At 24.9% G+C, this 18454-nt stretch overlaps 1 protein-coding gene across 2 annotated transcripts in view; it reads right to left on the bottom strand.

Annotated features, from left to right (window-relative positions):
• LOC122502492 (transcription factor GATA-3-like) overlaps positions 1-18454 on the bottom strand; it is a 124038-nt gene that overhangs the window by 74381 nt on the left and 31203 nt on the right. For both annotated transcript variants that reach the window (XM_043612587.1, XM_043612588.1), the window contains exon 3: positions 3657-4658. In XM_043612587.1, the coding sequence (XP_043468522.1) occupies positions 3657-4658 (1002 nt within the window). The remainder of the gene's footprint in view (positions 1-3656; positions 4659-18454) is intronic.

Below are 18454 nucleotides of genomic sequence, written 5' to 3'. Positions count from 1 at the left end.
TATTAATATTTAATATTTAATATTTAATATTTAATATTTAATATTTAATATTTAATATTTAATATTTAATATTTAATATTTAATATTTAATATTTAATATTTAATATTCAGGGTAAAATTGCTTTAAATAATAAACAAACAGTAGCCACACCACATAAAAAATGTGCTCGTGTATGTGCGCTCGTTTTGTGGGTGCCACTCAACAAATTCAGTGAGGAAAAATACAGAATCTTTGTTGTCCATTTACTTCCGCTTACAGAATGAACGAGATGAAAATAACTTTTATTTTTTTTCCAAATTATTTCAATTATTTTTTATCCAATAAAAAAATTAGTTATTAAAATAATTAGTTTTGTGAAAATTTTATGTGTCGATACTGTAAGCGTTTGACGACCGCCACCGAAAGCTCACCAAAAAAAGAAAGATAATGATAGAAAAAAAATCCAAAACTTTATAAACTAAAAATAGATTAAACTTCCGGAAAATTAGGTACAAATAAGATTCACAAAAACTTAAAAGTAACATTATGAATAAGGCGGTGCGATGGTGAATTTGCATTTTCAAAATTACTCCGACCTCGGACTTTGCATACAAATTTAAATTAACTGGGAAAACAATATTTTAGGAAATTATTAGTTAAATAAATTTGAAGGAACAAAAAATTGAAGGAACCAAAATTCCCTGAATTTTTGCTAATATTTCCATTTTCTGAAAAATTGAGGAAAAAAAATTGTCTGTCCTTAAACAGCAATTTCTACTTTGAGTTACTTGGGGGAGAAAATCAAAGTAGATATTGCGGTTGGGACAGACTGTCTGACCTTTTAATACACTACACCCTTAATTTTCATACTTAAATAGTCGAAAAAATGTTTTTCGAAATTTTTTTTTTATTTCATTCATTCCAATTGTAAATTTTTTGTCTGTAACCACAACATTAAACTTGCTTTTAAATTACAACACTGCTTTTGAATACTACCAAAGACAAAAATTTCTTTTACGTATGAAAAATTTTTTATTTTGAACTATATGGCAAAAATCTAGAAAAGTATGGAAAAAACAAGAATATTTTTAAACACGTAACTTTTTTAATTTTTTAACTAAGTAGCGAACCATTGTCGACGGCAAAAATAGTTTAAAACCTAAAAATTAAAAATTTTTTTTACCATTTCCCAAATTTAGCAAACTATGTTCAAAGGCAAAAATAATTTACGACCAAAGAATCTGAAATTTAATAATTTGTTAAAATTGCAATTTATTATAACCCTTTCAATTTTAAATTATTTTCTACAATTTTTAACTAAACTTCATTTCCAAATCAATTATTTTAAAATTTTTCTTTCAATTATTTAAATATAAAAATTCAATTTTTCATAATAATTGTCACTGTAAATGTTTATGGCTCTTTTTTTTATAAAAGTTTATAAAAGTTATTAAGATTAATTACAGAAAATATTATACCAAAAATATTGAAAGTAACTGATTTAAAAAAAAAAAATTAAAATAACGGAATTCTAAAAATTAATTTTGTAAATAATTTTTTAAACTTTGTAGGTTTTCAATTTATATAAAAATTTCCAAATAAGTTGAAATTTGGTAAAATCTTATAAAAATAATTCAACTTTTGAAAAAAATATAAAGAAAAATAATCAAATTTTTATGAAGAATTTTAATTTTAAAAGTGAACGTGATTTCTCCAAATACCTATGTAATAAGTATAAAAAAGTAAATTTTTGAAAATTTTAATTTATTTTATTCGAATAAAAAATGAATCAAATAAAAATGAATCTTACAAAATTTTAATGAAACAAATTATAAAACTCAGTTTTTTAAAAATAGTACAATTGAATTTTTTCGAAAATAATTGAATTTCTTTAAAGAAGTTTTGTACAATTTGGAAGAAACTAATTTTTTGTTGAATTTTAATAACAAATTGATTTTCGGAAATATGTATAATTGAAAATAATTGAATTTTACAATAACTGCAAGAGCAAAATTCTATGAGTATTAATTTTTTCAAAAATATTTTAATATAATTTTTAGAAGCTAGTTTTCATCAATTTTTCATAATTTATAAATTTACACTTGAAGATTTTTCATGGAAATTTTTGAAAAATCAATTATTTTCAAAATTTGCAATTAAAAATTCCTCAAAAGTTGATTTTTTAAAAATTGTAATAAAATACTTGGAAAAATCAAATATTTTTCATTAAAACTCTGTTTTTCAGTTAAAACTATATACTCAGAAAGTTTATTTTCAAAAATTGTAATGAAATACTTGAAAAATTCAAATATTTTTAATTAAAACTATTCAAAAAGTTGATTTTCAAAAATTGTAATAAAATACTTGAAAAATTAAATATTTTCCAATTAAAATTCCTCAAAAGTTGATTTTCAAAAATTGTAATAAAATACTTGGAAAAATCAAATATTTTTAATTGAAACTCTATTTTTCAATTAAAACTCCTCAAAAATTGTAATAAAACACTTGGAAAAATCTAATATTTTTCAATTAAAATTCTTCAAAAGTTGATTTTTTAATCATTTTAATAAAATACTTAGAAAAATCAAATATTTTTAGTTAAATTTTACAAAATTTCAATTTATTGAAAAATTTTTTAATTGTATATTTCAAAAATATAATTAGAAAAATAATTGAAAAATAATTTTTTAAAGATTTGTTTATATTACTGTTTACATTATAAAAATCAAAATAATTTGCATTTTATACCAAAAATATGGTATTTTGTCGGAAAAATTGTAAAGAAAAAAGTCGAAAAACTCGAAATAGTCGCAATTTTTTAAAATAAGTCGAAAAAAAGTCTCATTTTTTGAAAATAGTTGTAAAAAAAATCGTAAAATCCGAGAGGGCTGCCCTGACTATGGTTTCCCAGATTTTGACCACAGTTAAAATATATAAATTTATAGTTTTTTAAATATTTTTATCCTTAACCTTGGTTCATTAGATTTTGAAGATTTTGAAGGGTTTAAAATATTTTTTCGTTGAGAATATTTCATTAGATTTTAACTTTAGTCAGAATTTTAACAATTTAAAATTTTAAAGGTTTTAAACTATTTTAGCCATTTGGTTCGCTATCAATAGCGCAGTAATTTGTGGTATTCTTTACTTTGGCTAAATTCTTTGGCCATAGCTAGAATTTGATTCCATTTTTTTACGCGGGAACCAAATTATTTTATCGCGTGTTACTTAAAAAAAGGGGAATTATTTCCAACCTTTAATATTCGAAACTATTTTTTAAGGTTCGGAAATATTTTTTAAGGATCGGAAATATTTTTTAAAGTTCGGAAATATTCTTTAAGGTTCGGAAATATTCTTTAAGGTTCAGAAATATTTTCTAAGGTTCGAAAATATTTTTTCTCCGATAACAACGGACATGTTAGGACAAATAATTTCCCTCCAAAATTGAGATTAAAGTTAATAAAGAATTTGTGAGTCCGAAGTCTGAGGCACACTAAACAACAATAACACATCGCACATCCTCAGTGCATATATAAACGAAAATGGTGAACACAAGTTAATGAACAAAAAGAAAAGAAACCAAACCATAAGGTGTAACGGAAAAGTAATAAGTAAGTAAGAAAGAAAAGAAGAAATAAAAAAAAGTTAAATGAAATAAAAATAAGGCGGTGCCGCTTACCGGCGGACGTTCTGGACTTGTTCCTCGGCTTTTGCTGCTGCTGTTGTTGGGAACTGGGCGAATGGGGTGTGTTCCCGTGGGAGCCTAAGAGTTTCGAGTCGGGACTGACGCCGGGAACACCGGAGCCATGATGGTTCGCCGAAAATATGGAGGATGGCCCATTGTGGGGATTGTGGGAATGATGGGTGGGATATTGAAGGTGTTGGTACATGTTGTAAGCGGTGGCAGTTGGATCGTACTGGGAGGCAGAGGACGTGTGATGGGACGAGGCGTAGGATTCCCGACAGGGTGAGTTTGGTGCCTGCTGATTGCTCTGATAGTCCTGCTGCTGTTGCTGACTGGCGGTGGTCTGATTCCCGACGCTGGATGGACCATTGCTTCCGGTGGATTGGTTATTACCTTCGCGTTGCTTAACCTGACCGGAAGCGCCGTTCGAGCCGTTGTGCTGATGGGGTGGTGAGGGTGCGCCGTGATGGTGGCCCAGCATCACAGAAGGCTTCACGTCGCACGAGCCACCGGAAGTTGCTCCGAGGGCGTCTTGGTGGTGCATGAAGGCGCCCATGACGGCGGCGTGCGCGACAGCTGCTTGATACTCGCTGCTTCCGCCGCCACCAAGATTCAGGGAATTGTTATTGCTGTTGCTCGTTGAATTGTTGTTGTTGTTGCTGGTGCCGTTCGTCGTGCTGGATGTCGTACTGGCGGTTATGCTGTCGGGCGTCGCGTCCTTTGGCGGCGTCGGTGGGAAGGAAAAGAGGTGATGACCACTCGCACCCCCATGACTCGAGAGACTTCCTGAGCTTGGAGGTAAGGAGGAATTCAACGGACTTTGGGGCTTCTCTTCGCCACTGCCACCTGTCGACGCGGCGCTCGACGGAAAACCCCAGGGCTTTGATGTGTCTGCACCCGTACTGGATAACCAGGGGTGGAGAACTGAACTATGAAAGTGAGGACGACACACTTGACTCACTGGTCCACTTCCAACTCCACTCGTTGACATTCTACCTGCAAAACAGAAAAGAAAACATAGTTTTACTCATTTCATTTCTATTCATTTACTTCATGTTGTAAATAAAAGATTCTAAATTAGAGCTGATTTTCGGTATTAAAGTTTTATATTTTAATAATATTTTAACATTTCTATTATGATTAGAGTCTAATAAATAAGCTTTGTTGCAATTACTTTGCTAAACTAGAATGAAATTCGCATTTTGCAAAAAAATTGCAACAAAGCTTATAATTAAATTCGAAACATAATACAAATGTTAAAATATTATTAAAACAAAAAAACTTACAGAATTTCCTTGACTCTTTTCTGATTCAAAAATTATAAGAATATTATTATAAAACATGAAGATATAGATCACTCCGAGTCGAAGACTCGGAGTGATCGATATCTTCATGTTTTATACTAATTTAAATTTTCATAAAATTTTACAAAAAAAAATTAAACTATTTACAGAAATTTTAATAAAATCCTTCCAAAGAATTCAATTATTTTTACAAGTAATAAAATTTTTCACATGAATTCAATTATTTTCATAAATAATAAAATTTTTTATAGGATTTCAATTATTTTTATTACAATTTTAAAAATAAATTCCTCAAAAAATTTAATTATTTTCATAAATTTTTTGCAAGAATTCAATAAAATTTCACAAATAATGAAATTCTTCGCTGAAATTCGAAATATTTTCAAAATCTACTATTTCAATAAAATTTCTTAAATGAATTCAATTATAAAAAAAAATGTAATAAAATGCGTTGGAAGAATTCAATTATTTTCATAAATAATAGAATTCTTTACAGGATTTCAATTATTTAAAAAAAAATTTAATAAAAATTCGTTGCAAGAATTGAACTATTTTTATAAATAATAAAATTCTTTACAGGACTTAAATTATTTAAAAAATAATGTAATAGAAAATCTTTACATGAATTCAATTATTTTCCATGAATTATAAAATTCTTCACAAGATTTCAATTATTTTTAATACAATTTTAAGTAAATTCTTCGAAAAATGTAATTATTTTCAAAAATATATTCAAAATTCATGCTATAATGCTTTTAATATTCAATTATTATGTAAAATTTTAACTGAAATTTACATTTGAATCAATTTTTATTATAAAATTCTAAAAGAATTTAATTATTTAAATAGAAAAATAAATAATTTATATATTGAATAATTCAATGTTTCTTAATATTGAATTCTCATAAAAAATGTTATCAAACAAATTTTTAAATAATTAAATTCTTTCGACGTATTTTAGTAAAAAATTTTTAAAATAATTACATTTTCCAAGAAAAAATTTATTACTCTCTAAAAATAAAATTGAATTCTTGAGCGATGAATATTGTTATTTATGAAAATAATTGAATTTTGTAAACAATTAATGCCTCTAAATAATTGAATTTTCGTGAATAATTTTGTTATTTTTTGACATAATTGAATTCTTTCGAGGAATTATTTTTGTAAATAATTGAATTCTTGGGAAGAATTTTATTAAAATCTAAATGAATAATTGAATTATTTCAAAAAAAATTTAATTAAAATTATATTAAAAATAATTGATTCCTTTCGAACAATTTTATTAAAATATTTATTGAAAATAATTGAATTCCTGTGAAAAATTTTAATATTTTTGTAAATAATTGAATTATTCCAAAGAATTTAAAAACACATTTTTTTAAATAATTGATTTTTTCAACGAATTTAAATGAAATTTTTAAGAGCAATTTTTTTTGATCAATTTCTGTAAATTTGCATTAAAAATAATTGAAATCCTACAATGAATTTTATTATTTAGAAAAAGAATTGAACAGTTGCAAAGAATTTTATTAAAATTTCCAAAAATAATTAAATTCTTGAGAAGAGTTTTATTATTTATGCAAATAATTGAATTTTTGCTAAAATTTTTTTTTAAATGTTTAAAAAGAATTGAATTTTTTTTAAAAAATGTTGTTATTTTTGAAAATAATCAAAATTCAATTATTTTTGACAATTCATGCTATAATGCTTTGAATATTCAATTATTATATAAAATTCTAACTGAAATTCATTTTTTAATCAATTTATTTTTAGTAGAAAATTCAACGAGAATTCAATTATTTAAAATTTTAAATACAAATAAAATGCAAATAAATAATTTATTGAATAAATAAATGTTCTTCAAGTGAATCCTCATAAAGAATTTTATCAACAAATTTTTAAATAATTCAATTTTTTCGACTAATTTTAATAAAATTTTTAAGAATTATTACATTTTTCGAGGAATTCGATTAAAATTGTATTAAAAATAATTGAAATTCTATAATGAGTTTTATTATTTATGAAAATAATTGAATATCTCGGTAAAAAATTTTATTATTTTTGAAAATAATGTAATGTTTGCTTTAAATTTTATCAACACTTTTTTTAAATAATTGAAATCTTTTGATAAATTTTATTATAAAATAGTAGATATTGAAAATGATTGAATTAAGGAAAATTTTTGTAAATAATTGAAATTTTGACCAGAATTTTATTAAAATTTTTCAAATAATTGAATTTTGAAGAAGAATTTTATTATTTTTGAAGATAATTGAAATTTTGACGTGTCATTTTTGCAATCATTTGTATAACTTCTTATAAATTAAATTTTTTCCAGTACTTTAATAAAAATCCTTAACTTTTCCCTGATTTTCCTGACCTATGACAAATGTTTAAATATTTTTAAAATAAAAAACTTGTAGAATTTCCATGGAAACTCCACGGAAATTCCATGGAGAAGGGTCCATGGAATTTTTCGACGTGGCTCGTTTTTCGGGAGCAAGATATTTATTTTCATTTTCAAAAAGTGCAACTCTTGTGTTTTCAAAGTTGCAATAATTTTTCAAAATATTTACAAGACACTAGATTGAAATTTGCAGAGATGACCAACTGAGGCCATTTTGAAGACCCAAAACATTCGCTTTTCTCTAGAAGAGTGTGATCCAACACAGAAGATAAACTTGCCGTAGTAGACAGAAATATCGTCGAGATAACGCCTCAAGAGTTATGTCAGCTCGTTTCAAGCGCACAGAATCTCTTGAGGGCGTGAAGGGGAAATGAACGAACGAACGCGCGAAGGATGCCGACAAAAAAAGTTTCGTGAATTCGCGTAAAAACAAGCCTGAAAAAAGGCCCTTGCGAGAAGGGAACATGATAAATATCTGGTAGAAAAGTTTTTGCAGCGTCGAGGCGCGAACTGCCTTTCTAGATACTTTTTTTCCCCCCCAAGAGTTTCTCTCTCGCTTTACATTTCCTCCATTCCATTACAAAGACATGTTTATTCCCTTCATTTTTCAGATAAGAAACTTATAATTTATTTCACATTCCAGAAATTGAATTTGATGAGCATATTCTAAACTTTCAAACAATATGACTTCTCAAACCTATATTTAAAAAAAAAACCGAGAAACTTTTTTATACATTTACATCTTCAATTGGTTTCAAATCTTCAATTAGTTAAACTCACTTTAAAAATTTATTGTCTAAAATCTTTTTCAAAAGTCACTTGAAAAAAAAAACAAATAGAAATCGAAAAAAGTAAACAAATAGTTCTGTATACATCAATGATTGTCGTCACTATAAATACAACTATTTTTCAATAATTATATACATTATTTCTCTTTTTCAATAACTGAGCAAATGTTTTCAAAAAGTACAAATAAGCACAATATTTTCTGTTACATGTGTTTATTAAAATCACATATTTACCATATGGAAAATATTTACTTTAAATTGTTAAATAAAAAAAAGAAAAAGAAAAATTGACTAACAGTAGAAATATAAAATGTTTTGACGACCATATAATTTTCAGTGAATATGTATTGTTTAGAAAATTAGGATGCTTCACTCGTGTTTATTTTTATTTTCTATTAGAAACTATAAATCAATCATGAATTTCTTATCTAGTGTGTTGTTCGAAGCATATAGTGGAAATCAATTGCATTTTATTACATTACTAAAATGTTTTGCAATTTGCAAAGATAATTATTACATACTATTATGAAAATTGTGGACACTTAATGTCCAATTAACCAATCACTTAATGTCGAATTAATTGATCTTTCGATGAATAGTAATCCATAAAACTGTTTGAATTCCTATGGATAATTATTTATTAGTCAGCTTTGTTTTATTTTAATTTTCAACATTTTCAAATCTTTACAGGCATCACTTGGTCCCCTTTTCTCCTTAATAAAAATTTAACAGGAATTCTATTCTATAGAATAGCATTTCCAAAAAAAAATTTCGAAAAAATCAATTATTTTACGGAATTTTTATACAATTCTTCACAGTAATTCAATTGCTTACACTAATAATAATAACATTTTTCATAAAAATTCAATTTTTAAAAAAAATTTTTGTTAAAATTATCAGTAAGAATTCAATTATTTTCATAAATATAATAATTAATTGAAAAATTTAATTATTTTCACAAATAAAGTTCTCCACAAGAATTCAATTATTTAAAATAAAATTTTCGTAGGTAATATTTATTATATTTCGAAAAAATTAATTATTTAAAACAATGTTTATAAAATTCTTACGAGGAATTCAATTATTTTCAAAAATAACAACATTTTTCAAAAAAATTCAATTATTTTGAGGCATTTTAATAAAATTTTTAGCAATAATTCAATTATTTGCATAAATATAATAAAATTCTTCTCTGGATTTTAATTATTTTTGGAAATTTTAATAAAATTCTTTCCAACTGTTCAATTCTTTTTCTAAATAATAAAATTCATTATAGGATTTCAATTATTTTTAATGCAAATTAATAGAAATTGCTCAAAACATGTAATTATTCTTAAAAATTTAATTTAAATTCGTTGAAAAGATCAATTATTTAAATAATGTGTTTTTAAATTCTTTGGAATAATTCAATTATTTACAAAAATATTAGAATTTTTCACAGGAATTAAATTATTTTCAAATATTTTAATAAAATTTTTCGAAAGGAATCAACTATTTTTAATACAATTTTAATTAAATTTTTCTGAAATAATTCAAATATTCATTTAGATTTTAATAAAATTCTTCCCAAGAATTTAATTATTTACACAAATAATTCTTCTCAAAAGAATTTAATTATTAAAGATAAATAACAAAATTATTCTTGAAAATTCAATTATTTAGAGGCATTTTAATAAAATTGTTTACAAAATTCAATTATTTTCATAAATAACAATATTCATCGCTCAAGAATTCAATTTTATTTTTAAAAGTAACAAATTTTTTCTTGGAAAATGTAATTATTTTTAAAAAATTTTATTAAAATTCGTCGAAAGAATTTAAGTATTTAAAAAATTTGTTGATAAAATTTTTCATGAGAATTCAATATTAAGAAACATTGAATTATTCAATATATAAATTATTTATTTTTCAATTTGAATAATTGAATTCTCGTAGAATTTTAAAATAAAAATTGATTTAAAAGTTAATTTCAGTTAGAATTTTACATATAATAATTAAATATTAAAAGCATTATATCATGAATTTTCAAAAATAATTGAACTTTGAATATTTTTGAAAGTAATTACATTTTTCGAAGAATTTACTTAAAATTGTATTAAAAACAATTGAAATCATGTGCAGAATTTTATTATTCAGGAAAATAATTGAATTCTTTGGAAGGATTTTATTAAAATTTCTGTAAATAGTTTAATTTTTTTTTGTAAAATTTTATGAAAATTAGTATAAAACATGAAGATATCGATCACTCCGAGTCTTCGACTCGGAGTGATCGATATCTTCATGTTTTATAATAATATTCTTATAATTTTTGAATCAGGAGAAAGTCAAGAAAATTATGTAAGTTTTTCTATTTTAATAATATTTTAACATTTGTATTATGTTCAGAATCTAATAATGATTGTTGCAATTTTTTATTTTTTTGCGAAATGCGCATTTCATTCAAGTTTAGCAAAGAAATTGCAACAAAGCTTATTATTAGACTCTAATTATAATAGAAATGTTAAAATATTATTAAAATATAAAACTTGCAGAATTTTCATGGAATCCCCATGGAAATTTCATGGAATTTCCAGGGGATACTCCCATGGAATTTTTCGCCATGGGGAATGTACAGATAACATTTCCGATAAATTATGCCAAAATCCATAGTCACTTTGTACTGAATAATAAAACTTTGATAATTATTAATGAATACTTTGTGATTGTAAAATATATGTACAATTATCACTATACCAGTTTATACGTATTTTTTTAATCAATATGTAAATTTTGCCAACCTCAAGCATAATCGTTTACTGATTCATTAATGTTCATTTTTTTTATTGATAATTAAATATAATTTATAAAATGATTACTGTTTTATAATTCACCATATTATGTAAATTTTATTGTTTAATTTGCTGTTTGTAATAATAAATTCCCGATCATTTTGCAATGTGAGAGAAATGATTATTCGGAGAAAGGTGAAAAAGAGGAAAAATCAGCAAAAAAAAGGGGAAAACAGTGACAAATCGTCAAAAAAGGTGAAAAAGGTGATAAAATTGAAATAAGGAGACAAAAAGGGAAAAGGGGGCCTCTGCATATCCGGAATAAGTAATAATTTTATAATATCGAGTATTAAATATATCCATATGAACAATGAATGACGATAGAGTAGGAAACTGATGATGAATATTCATAAACAGCATTATAATAGTTTTAAATTCTTTTTTTTTATACAATTTTTCTATTTTTCATTTCTTAATTATACTTTCCCTTCTATATCTAAAATCGCTTTTTTTTAATATTATTCACTTCATGGTTCGCGGTCAACTTTTTAAAAAATTAAAAATACACAACTCTTCAAAAACATTAGACGATTTTTTATCTTGTGAAATATTTGGAAACTCCACATCGGATGTTATAAGTGTCGAGAAGCAAGAAACTCTGCAACATGGAATTAATTTGTGATAATTTTCACGGAAATTATAACTCCTTGTCAAGATGTGTAATTTTAATCAAGACTATAACTTTATTCCCCTCATTCAAGCCGCATATATAATAATAGTAATTAAGACTATTGCGTATGCACATCAGATGAAGACACGCAACTGTTAATGGATAATTTTTAATATATATTATAAATCCTTAAAAGGTATTACCAAAGCAAAGGTGAGTATTAAATGATTATCACTCTTGAGTATTTTAATTTTAAATACTAACTTTAACGTGCGCGCACAAGAAAGTATGAATAATAAATGATATTCCTAATATATTTGTGAACGATTCGAAAAATATCTCTAATTTTGCGGAATCAGCAACTGTAGTTACGCATATATATATATATGTATGTATATACAGTTTGCTCGTAAAGAAATTTCAGTGCCTATAAAGTACGAGATTATCTCGCGTCATCTAGATCGTACAGATTAATTCTGTATCCAACACGATCAAAGAACGTATTCCTCGACTCGTCTAACAATCTTAAGTGGAGGCGTGTAAACATGAATATTCGAGGACGACTGCCAATATTAAAGGCCGTTACAATCATCAATCTTTGCAAATATTGCTCGGCTCTATAACGACAATTTAATATGCTAATGACCGCTGATTCTAGTTCAACTTTTTTCTATACTCCCTTTTGCTCTACGTATATATATACATCTAGTCCAGTTAGTTGTGCGTTCCAATTTCACCTGCCATACAGAAAAGCCTATGGTCAAGGCAATGTTTACTTATAATTATACAGGAAATGATTATAACTTTGCGCCGCACATAAAAGGAAAAAACACATTAAATTTTTGAAAAATATTAAAAATAGACATTTTAGAAATTGAGAGGCTAATTTCAATGAATTGCTCCGAATGCGGCAGAATATATATAGTTATTTCAATTAGTGTCACACTTAAAATTGTCTCATGCGACAGTTGATTACTATATTCTTTACTTTTGAAAATAAATGATATTTTTAAAGAATCAACACCTTTCACATCATTAATTAAATTTTTGAAAGAATTATCAATTATTTTTTGGTCACAAAACATTTGCAAAACAATATTTTTGCAAATGTTTTTTGCAACCAAAAAAGAATTGATAAACAAAATTATCAATTTCATATAAATAAAAATTAAAAAATCTAACATGGCACACTTTTCTGATTTGAGGTAAACATGTAACAATAACAGTACAGTAATTAATACGCACTTATCCCATTTTAAAAACAATTAAAACTTTTAATTAATCTCTTCTTCTTTGAACTCAAGTTTTATGTTTGTAAACACAGTTAAAATTTGCTTTTCTTTTCATCTTCTATATATTAGGTGTTTTCTTTTAATATTGTATAGGAATCGTTCTGGAAACTCTTTCTCTGATCTGTAGGTGTAGATATTTTTTAATCACGATGATTTTTAAACAATAGAAGATAAAAAATATCTGTACATTGTTTGACTGTTATTTATTTTCACTGCGTGTAATAAAGTAAAGTGTACATATCATGCGGAATGTTTCATTTTTCGTTTTACATCTACTAAACTGATTTTTAAATATGCAAAATTGCCAGAAAAATTTAACTTTATTTTTCCCTAATTTTCAGACAGAATTTTGACATTTTCCCTGACCCTAAAGATGAATATTCTGGCATCACTCTTAAAAATGATTGCGAATACTGCTAACACATTTATTTAACTTCTTCGAAATTATTTTCATTTCAATTTCATTTAAAATTATATTTAAAATGTTTAACAGAAATTCTTCTTTAAATCAAATTATTATAGTTAAAAGTAGGAAAAATTTTGATTTCCAAAGATTTGAATTTGAAACCTTTTCAAAAATTCAATTATTTCTAAAAATACATGAAAAACATGCTTTTAATATTAAATTATTATTTAAAATTTTAATCGAAATTCATTTTAAAATAATTTTTTTTTTTTATTAGAAAATTCTACGCGACATCAAATATTTAAATAAAAAAAATCAATAATTTATTCAATAATATTGAATATTTCTTACAATTTAAATTTTACGAAGAATTTTAGTAACAATACTTTGGATAATTATTATTTTTTCAGGGAAATCTAATTAGAATTATACTGAAATTTATTATATTAAAGAATTTTATAACAATTTTTGAAAATAATAATTGAAAACTTTTTGAAGAATTTTATAAAAATTTTTTAAGAATAATTTAATTCCTCGGAAGAATTTAAATAATAATTTAATTCACGCGAAGAAGTTTATTAAATTTTGTTTAAATGATTGAAATTTATCCCCCCGTGTAGAAATCACCATGCTATGCCTAAAATGATTATTGGCCCTAGCTTGGACCTAACTTGGCAACCCCTTTTTATATATCCTAGGCTGGTCCTAACTTGGTACTAGCTAGGAGATCCAGTTATGACTTAGAAAAATTTTTAGGAAAATGAAGTGTCAAAATTGATACATGAAAAACATGTAAAAATTGATAAATATTCTCAATTAATATTTATAAAATTAATTTATAATCATATTTGTTTAAACAATTTATTGTTTGACATAAATCAGAAAATTATACAAATACTATAAAATAAAGTTAATTTATTAATTTATTAATTCAGCAGTTGTTTAAACAAATAATTGTTATTTACTAACTTTTTACACAATCAACCTAGAAACTAGCAGTTTTTTCTAATTTTGCAATAAGTAAATACTCAGATTAGTTAATTGCAAAATTTTAAAAGACTACAAGTGTCTAGACGCTTTATTGTCTTAAGAATTAATAAATAACAACCATTTTTTGTTTAAACAAATGCTGAATTGTTAAAATTATAAATTATCTTCATATTTCACTACTCAAGTGTAATAATCGCGAAGTTAGATAGAAACTGCAAATTTTTAAGTAATTTGTTACAAAAGTTAATATAACAGCAAAATTTATTTATTTATTTAAACAGATACAGACTGCAATATAATTATCATTAGTAAAATATATTTCTAATTTCGTTCGCTGATTTTCAGTTTCGTTTAAGTTGGTGCTAAACACTAAGAGATATTGCAATTCGAATGTGGGCTGACCCACCCAGGTCCAACCCAGGACCTACCTGGGCTTCCTAGTTTCATTAGTAAAAATTTCTAAGTCCAAGTCTAAAAAATTTTTTGCAACAAAAAATTAATGCTTAAAATGATTTAGAATAATGAAAAACGTGTTTTTAACATAATTTTTTTTTACATTTTTTTAAAAAGTGGATCACCCGCTTAATTAATTAGGAAAAATTTCCAAGTCCAAAAGACGAATATTTTTTTTAGACCAAGAAATTAATGTTGAAAATGATTGAGAACAATGAAAAACCTGTTTTTAACGAAAATGTACAGATATTTTTTTTCTTGATATAATATAAAAATATTAATTTTTGAATTTTTATATTTTGATATTATTTTATTATTATTGTTGTTGTTAAACTATTTTTTTATTTATTATCGTGTATTAGTGTCAATAATTACTATATTGAATCATCAAAAGCAAGTTCACAAGTCACTGACAATAAAAATTTTGATCTCAACTAGTTTCATTAGCATAGTGGTTAGGGCGTTAGTCTCGTAGTCCGTAGGTCGTAGGTTCGATTCCCGCGTGCGTTAGATTTTATTTACTTCTTAGGTATGCGTTTATTCCGATTTTTCTGCGTTGTATTCGTATAAGTAAGCAATTTAATGATTATATATACTGTAAAATAATTTAATTAACAAGTTTCTAATTTTTTTTATAATTTTTAATGTATATATTAGAGGAATATATATTAATCTCTACATATACTAACATTATTTATGAATTCGCTTTTGGTCATCACTTAATTGAAAAAAATAATAATTAATTAAAACTAATACTTATTATTAATAATTTAGGTTATTTCTTTAACAAATATTATTAACTAATTAAAATTATAATGAAATAGAAAATACTGTCTGAGATGGTCCTTTCTAGGTCCTAAAATGGACCCATAAACTGGTCCTAACTAGGCTCCCAAGTTAGGACCAGACTAGAATCGCATCACCACCCATTGTTGGTCCAACCTACACTGCCAACCTAGGACCAAGCTATTAACAGGGCAAAATAGGTAGGACCTGGCTAGGACCAATTTTCATTTTCCACACGGGCCAGAATTTTATTGAAATTTTTGAAAATAATTAAATTCTTAAAAACAATTTCACAACCTGTTTATAAAAATAACTTAATTCTTGACGAGAAAATATTTGAAAAATTTTGAAAATAATTTAATTTTTGCAAAGTATTTTGTTACTTTTCAAAAGAATTGGATTCTTGTAATAAATTTTAATATTTAATCAAAATTGAATTTTGGAAATGAATTTTTTTGAAAATTCCTTAAAATAATTGATTTTTTTTTAATAATACTGCTTTTTATCAAGATAACTGAATATTCTTTGCAAAATTACTTAAAAATTTTTGAAAATAATTGATTTTCTGCGACGAATTAAAAGTTATTTTTATGAAAAATAATTGAATTATTGCAACGAATTTCATTATTTTATTGAATAATAATTGAATGTTTCTTAAAATTGAATTCTTTCGTCAAGTTTGAATAAATTTTTTAAGAATAATTGCAGTTTTTGAGGAATTTATTCAAAATTGTTTTAAAAATAATTTAGATTCAACGATAAAAATAATTGAATTCCAAAATGAAATTTGATTTATTTATAAAAATAATTGAATGTTTTCGTAAAATTGTAACAAAAAAGGTTTTTCAATAATTAAATTTTTTGTTAAATTTTATGAAAATAAATATTGAAAATCATTGAATTGCGAAAAACTTTGGAAAATAATTGAAATTTTGCAACAAATTTCATTATTTTATTGAATAATTGAATTCTTTCGTCGAGTTTTATTAAAATTTTTAAGAATAATTGCATTATTTGAGGAATTTATTCAAAATTGTTTTAAAAATATAATTGAATATTTATCAAAAAAAATTTTCTAATAATTAAATTTTTTGATAAATTTTATGAAAATAAATATTGAAAATCATTGAATTGCGAAAGATTTTTGAAAAAAAGAATTAAATAATTGAAATTTTACAAAGAATTTTATTTAAATTTTTGAAAATAATTGAATTTTTGTCGAGAAAAATTTTTCTATTTATAAAAAAAATTGTATTCTTGACGAATTCGTTAAAGTTTTCAAATTTCTTAAAAAAATTTTAGTACTTTTAAAAAAAAATTGAATTCTTGTGTTGAATATTGTTTTTTTCTATAAATAATTGAATTTTGCCATGAATTTTATTAAAAATTTCTAAAAATAATTGAATTTTACCAAGAATTTTATTAGAAATTTCTAAAAATAATTTGAAGTTCTGTAAAGAATTTTGTTATTTATCACAATTAAGATAATTGGGTTAAAACTTTTGAAATTATTAAATAATAATAAAAAAAAAATCATTCTTGAGATATAGAAAACAAATTTGAAGGTTTTGTATTCGTTGTAGTTTTATTGTTCATTGAGGCAAAAAAAGACACAAAAAATTAAGAATTGTTTTATGAATTCTAAAAATTTAATTTTTTACATTACTTTTAATAAAAATTTCCTGACATATTTTCTATTTTATCATTTCGTTAATAATATTTATAATTTTTCAGTGTTCCATTTACTTTGGTAAATATAATTCTGGCGCATGTTAGGGAAACCGCATACTTCTGAAAATATTTTTCCTCCAGCAAAAAGTTCCCGTAAAGATTATACCTGCTTGATAATAAAGAAGATGAGGATGGACATAGTTAAAATTGCATGTTATTACGAAAAAAGCTGCTGGGGGCACTTGCCAAAATGAGGCTTTATTTTCTCTCAGGAATTTTATATAAAGTTCGCCCTTCGCTCTATGCAGCTCCCAAAATTTTATTATTATAAGTTTGCGCACGCTTCTGCAACTCACCTCCATTTAGATAGGTGCGCGCATATTTTTAGATTTCTTTCTTTATGAAACTCAACCTTCCGTAATATAGAGAATTATAAGCCATCGGTTTAAGGACTTTAAAATGAATTTAAGTCTGTTTTCAAAGGCAGAATTATAAATCGTAATAAAAAGTTTATTAAAAGTAAAGTGTTATTTATCTATTTATAATAATTCTCATCTTGCAGATTTGCAGTTGATGAAAATTAGAGAGAAACTTTGGAAACTCGCTATATTGACATGACTCGGTCAATATACCATAGACTTTTCGAGTGGAAAAGAAAGATAAGATCTCGTCTTTTGAACTTGAGCAGAATCCTCTTGAACCCTTTTCGAATCAACGAATCAGCGGTGGAATGGATTCGCTTTTGACACCTCGCATACAAAGCAGACACTGCAATCGTATCTGAAAAGCTATTCATCGCTAGATTCAGAAAAGTAATTACTCTAAGTATATAACCATTTCAAAAGAGGTGAAAACATTACTTCACACTCTTTACACCTTTTCATATTATTAATCAATTTCGACTGCTTTCTGAATGTGAATACCAGAATTTTTGAATAAACACACTTTTTAAAAAACCCTCAGCTCAAAATTATATCTCCACACGAACTCGCGCATTTTGATAAGTAAAAATTAACCTCATAGTTAACGGACACATTCTATTTTAATATTCGTTCAATTTGATGAGATACAAAAATGAGTCGAGGATTTTTTTCAGCGATATACAATTTCTCGAAAGATTGAAGAAATAAAAGCAGGTGTCTAGACTCGGGGGAATTTTGATCTTGAAATGGAGAGGAGCGAGAAAAGAGAATAACGAGGCTATAACTTTTAGCTTCTATCACATGAGAATATTATATAGAGGTGTGTATGTACATT

Source organism: Leptopilina heterotoma, unplaced genomic scaffold, assembly GCF_015476425.1.
Source record: "Leptopilina heterotoma isolate Lh14 unplaced genomic scaffold, ASM1547642v1 Lhet_232, whole genome shotgun sequence".
Taxonomy (NCBI): Eukaryota; Metazoa; Arthropoda; class Insecta; order Hymenoptera; family Figitidae; genus Leptopilina; species Leptopilina heterotoma.
The sequence above is the reverse complement of the archived record's forward strand: the minus strand, read 5'-3'. Positions and strand labels throughout refer to the sequence as shown.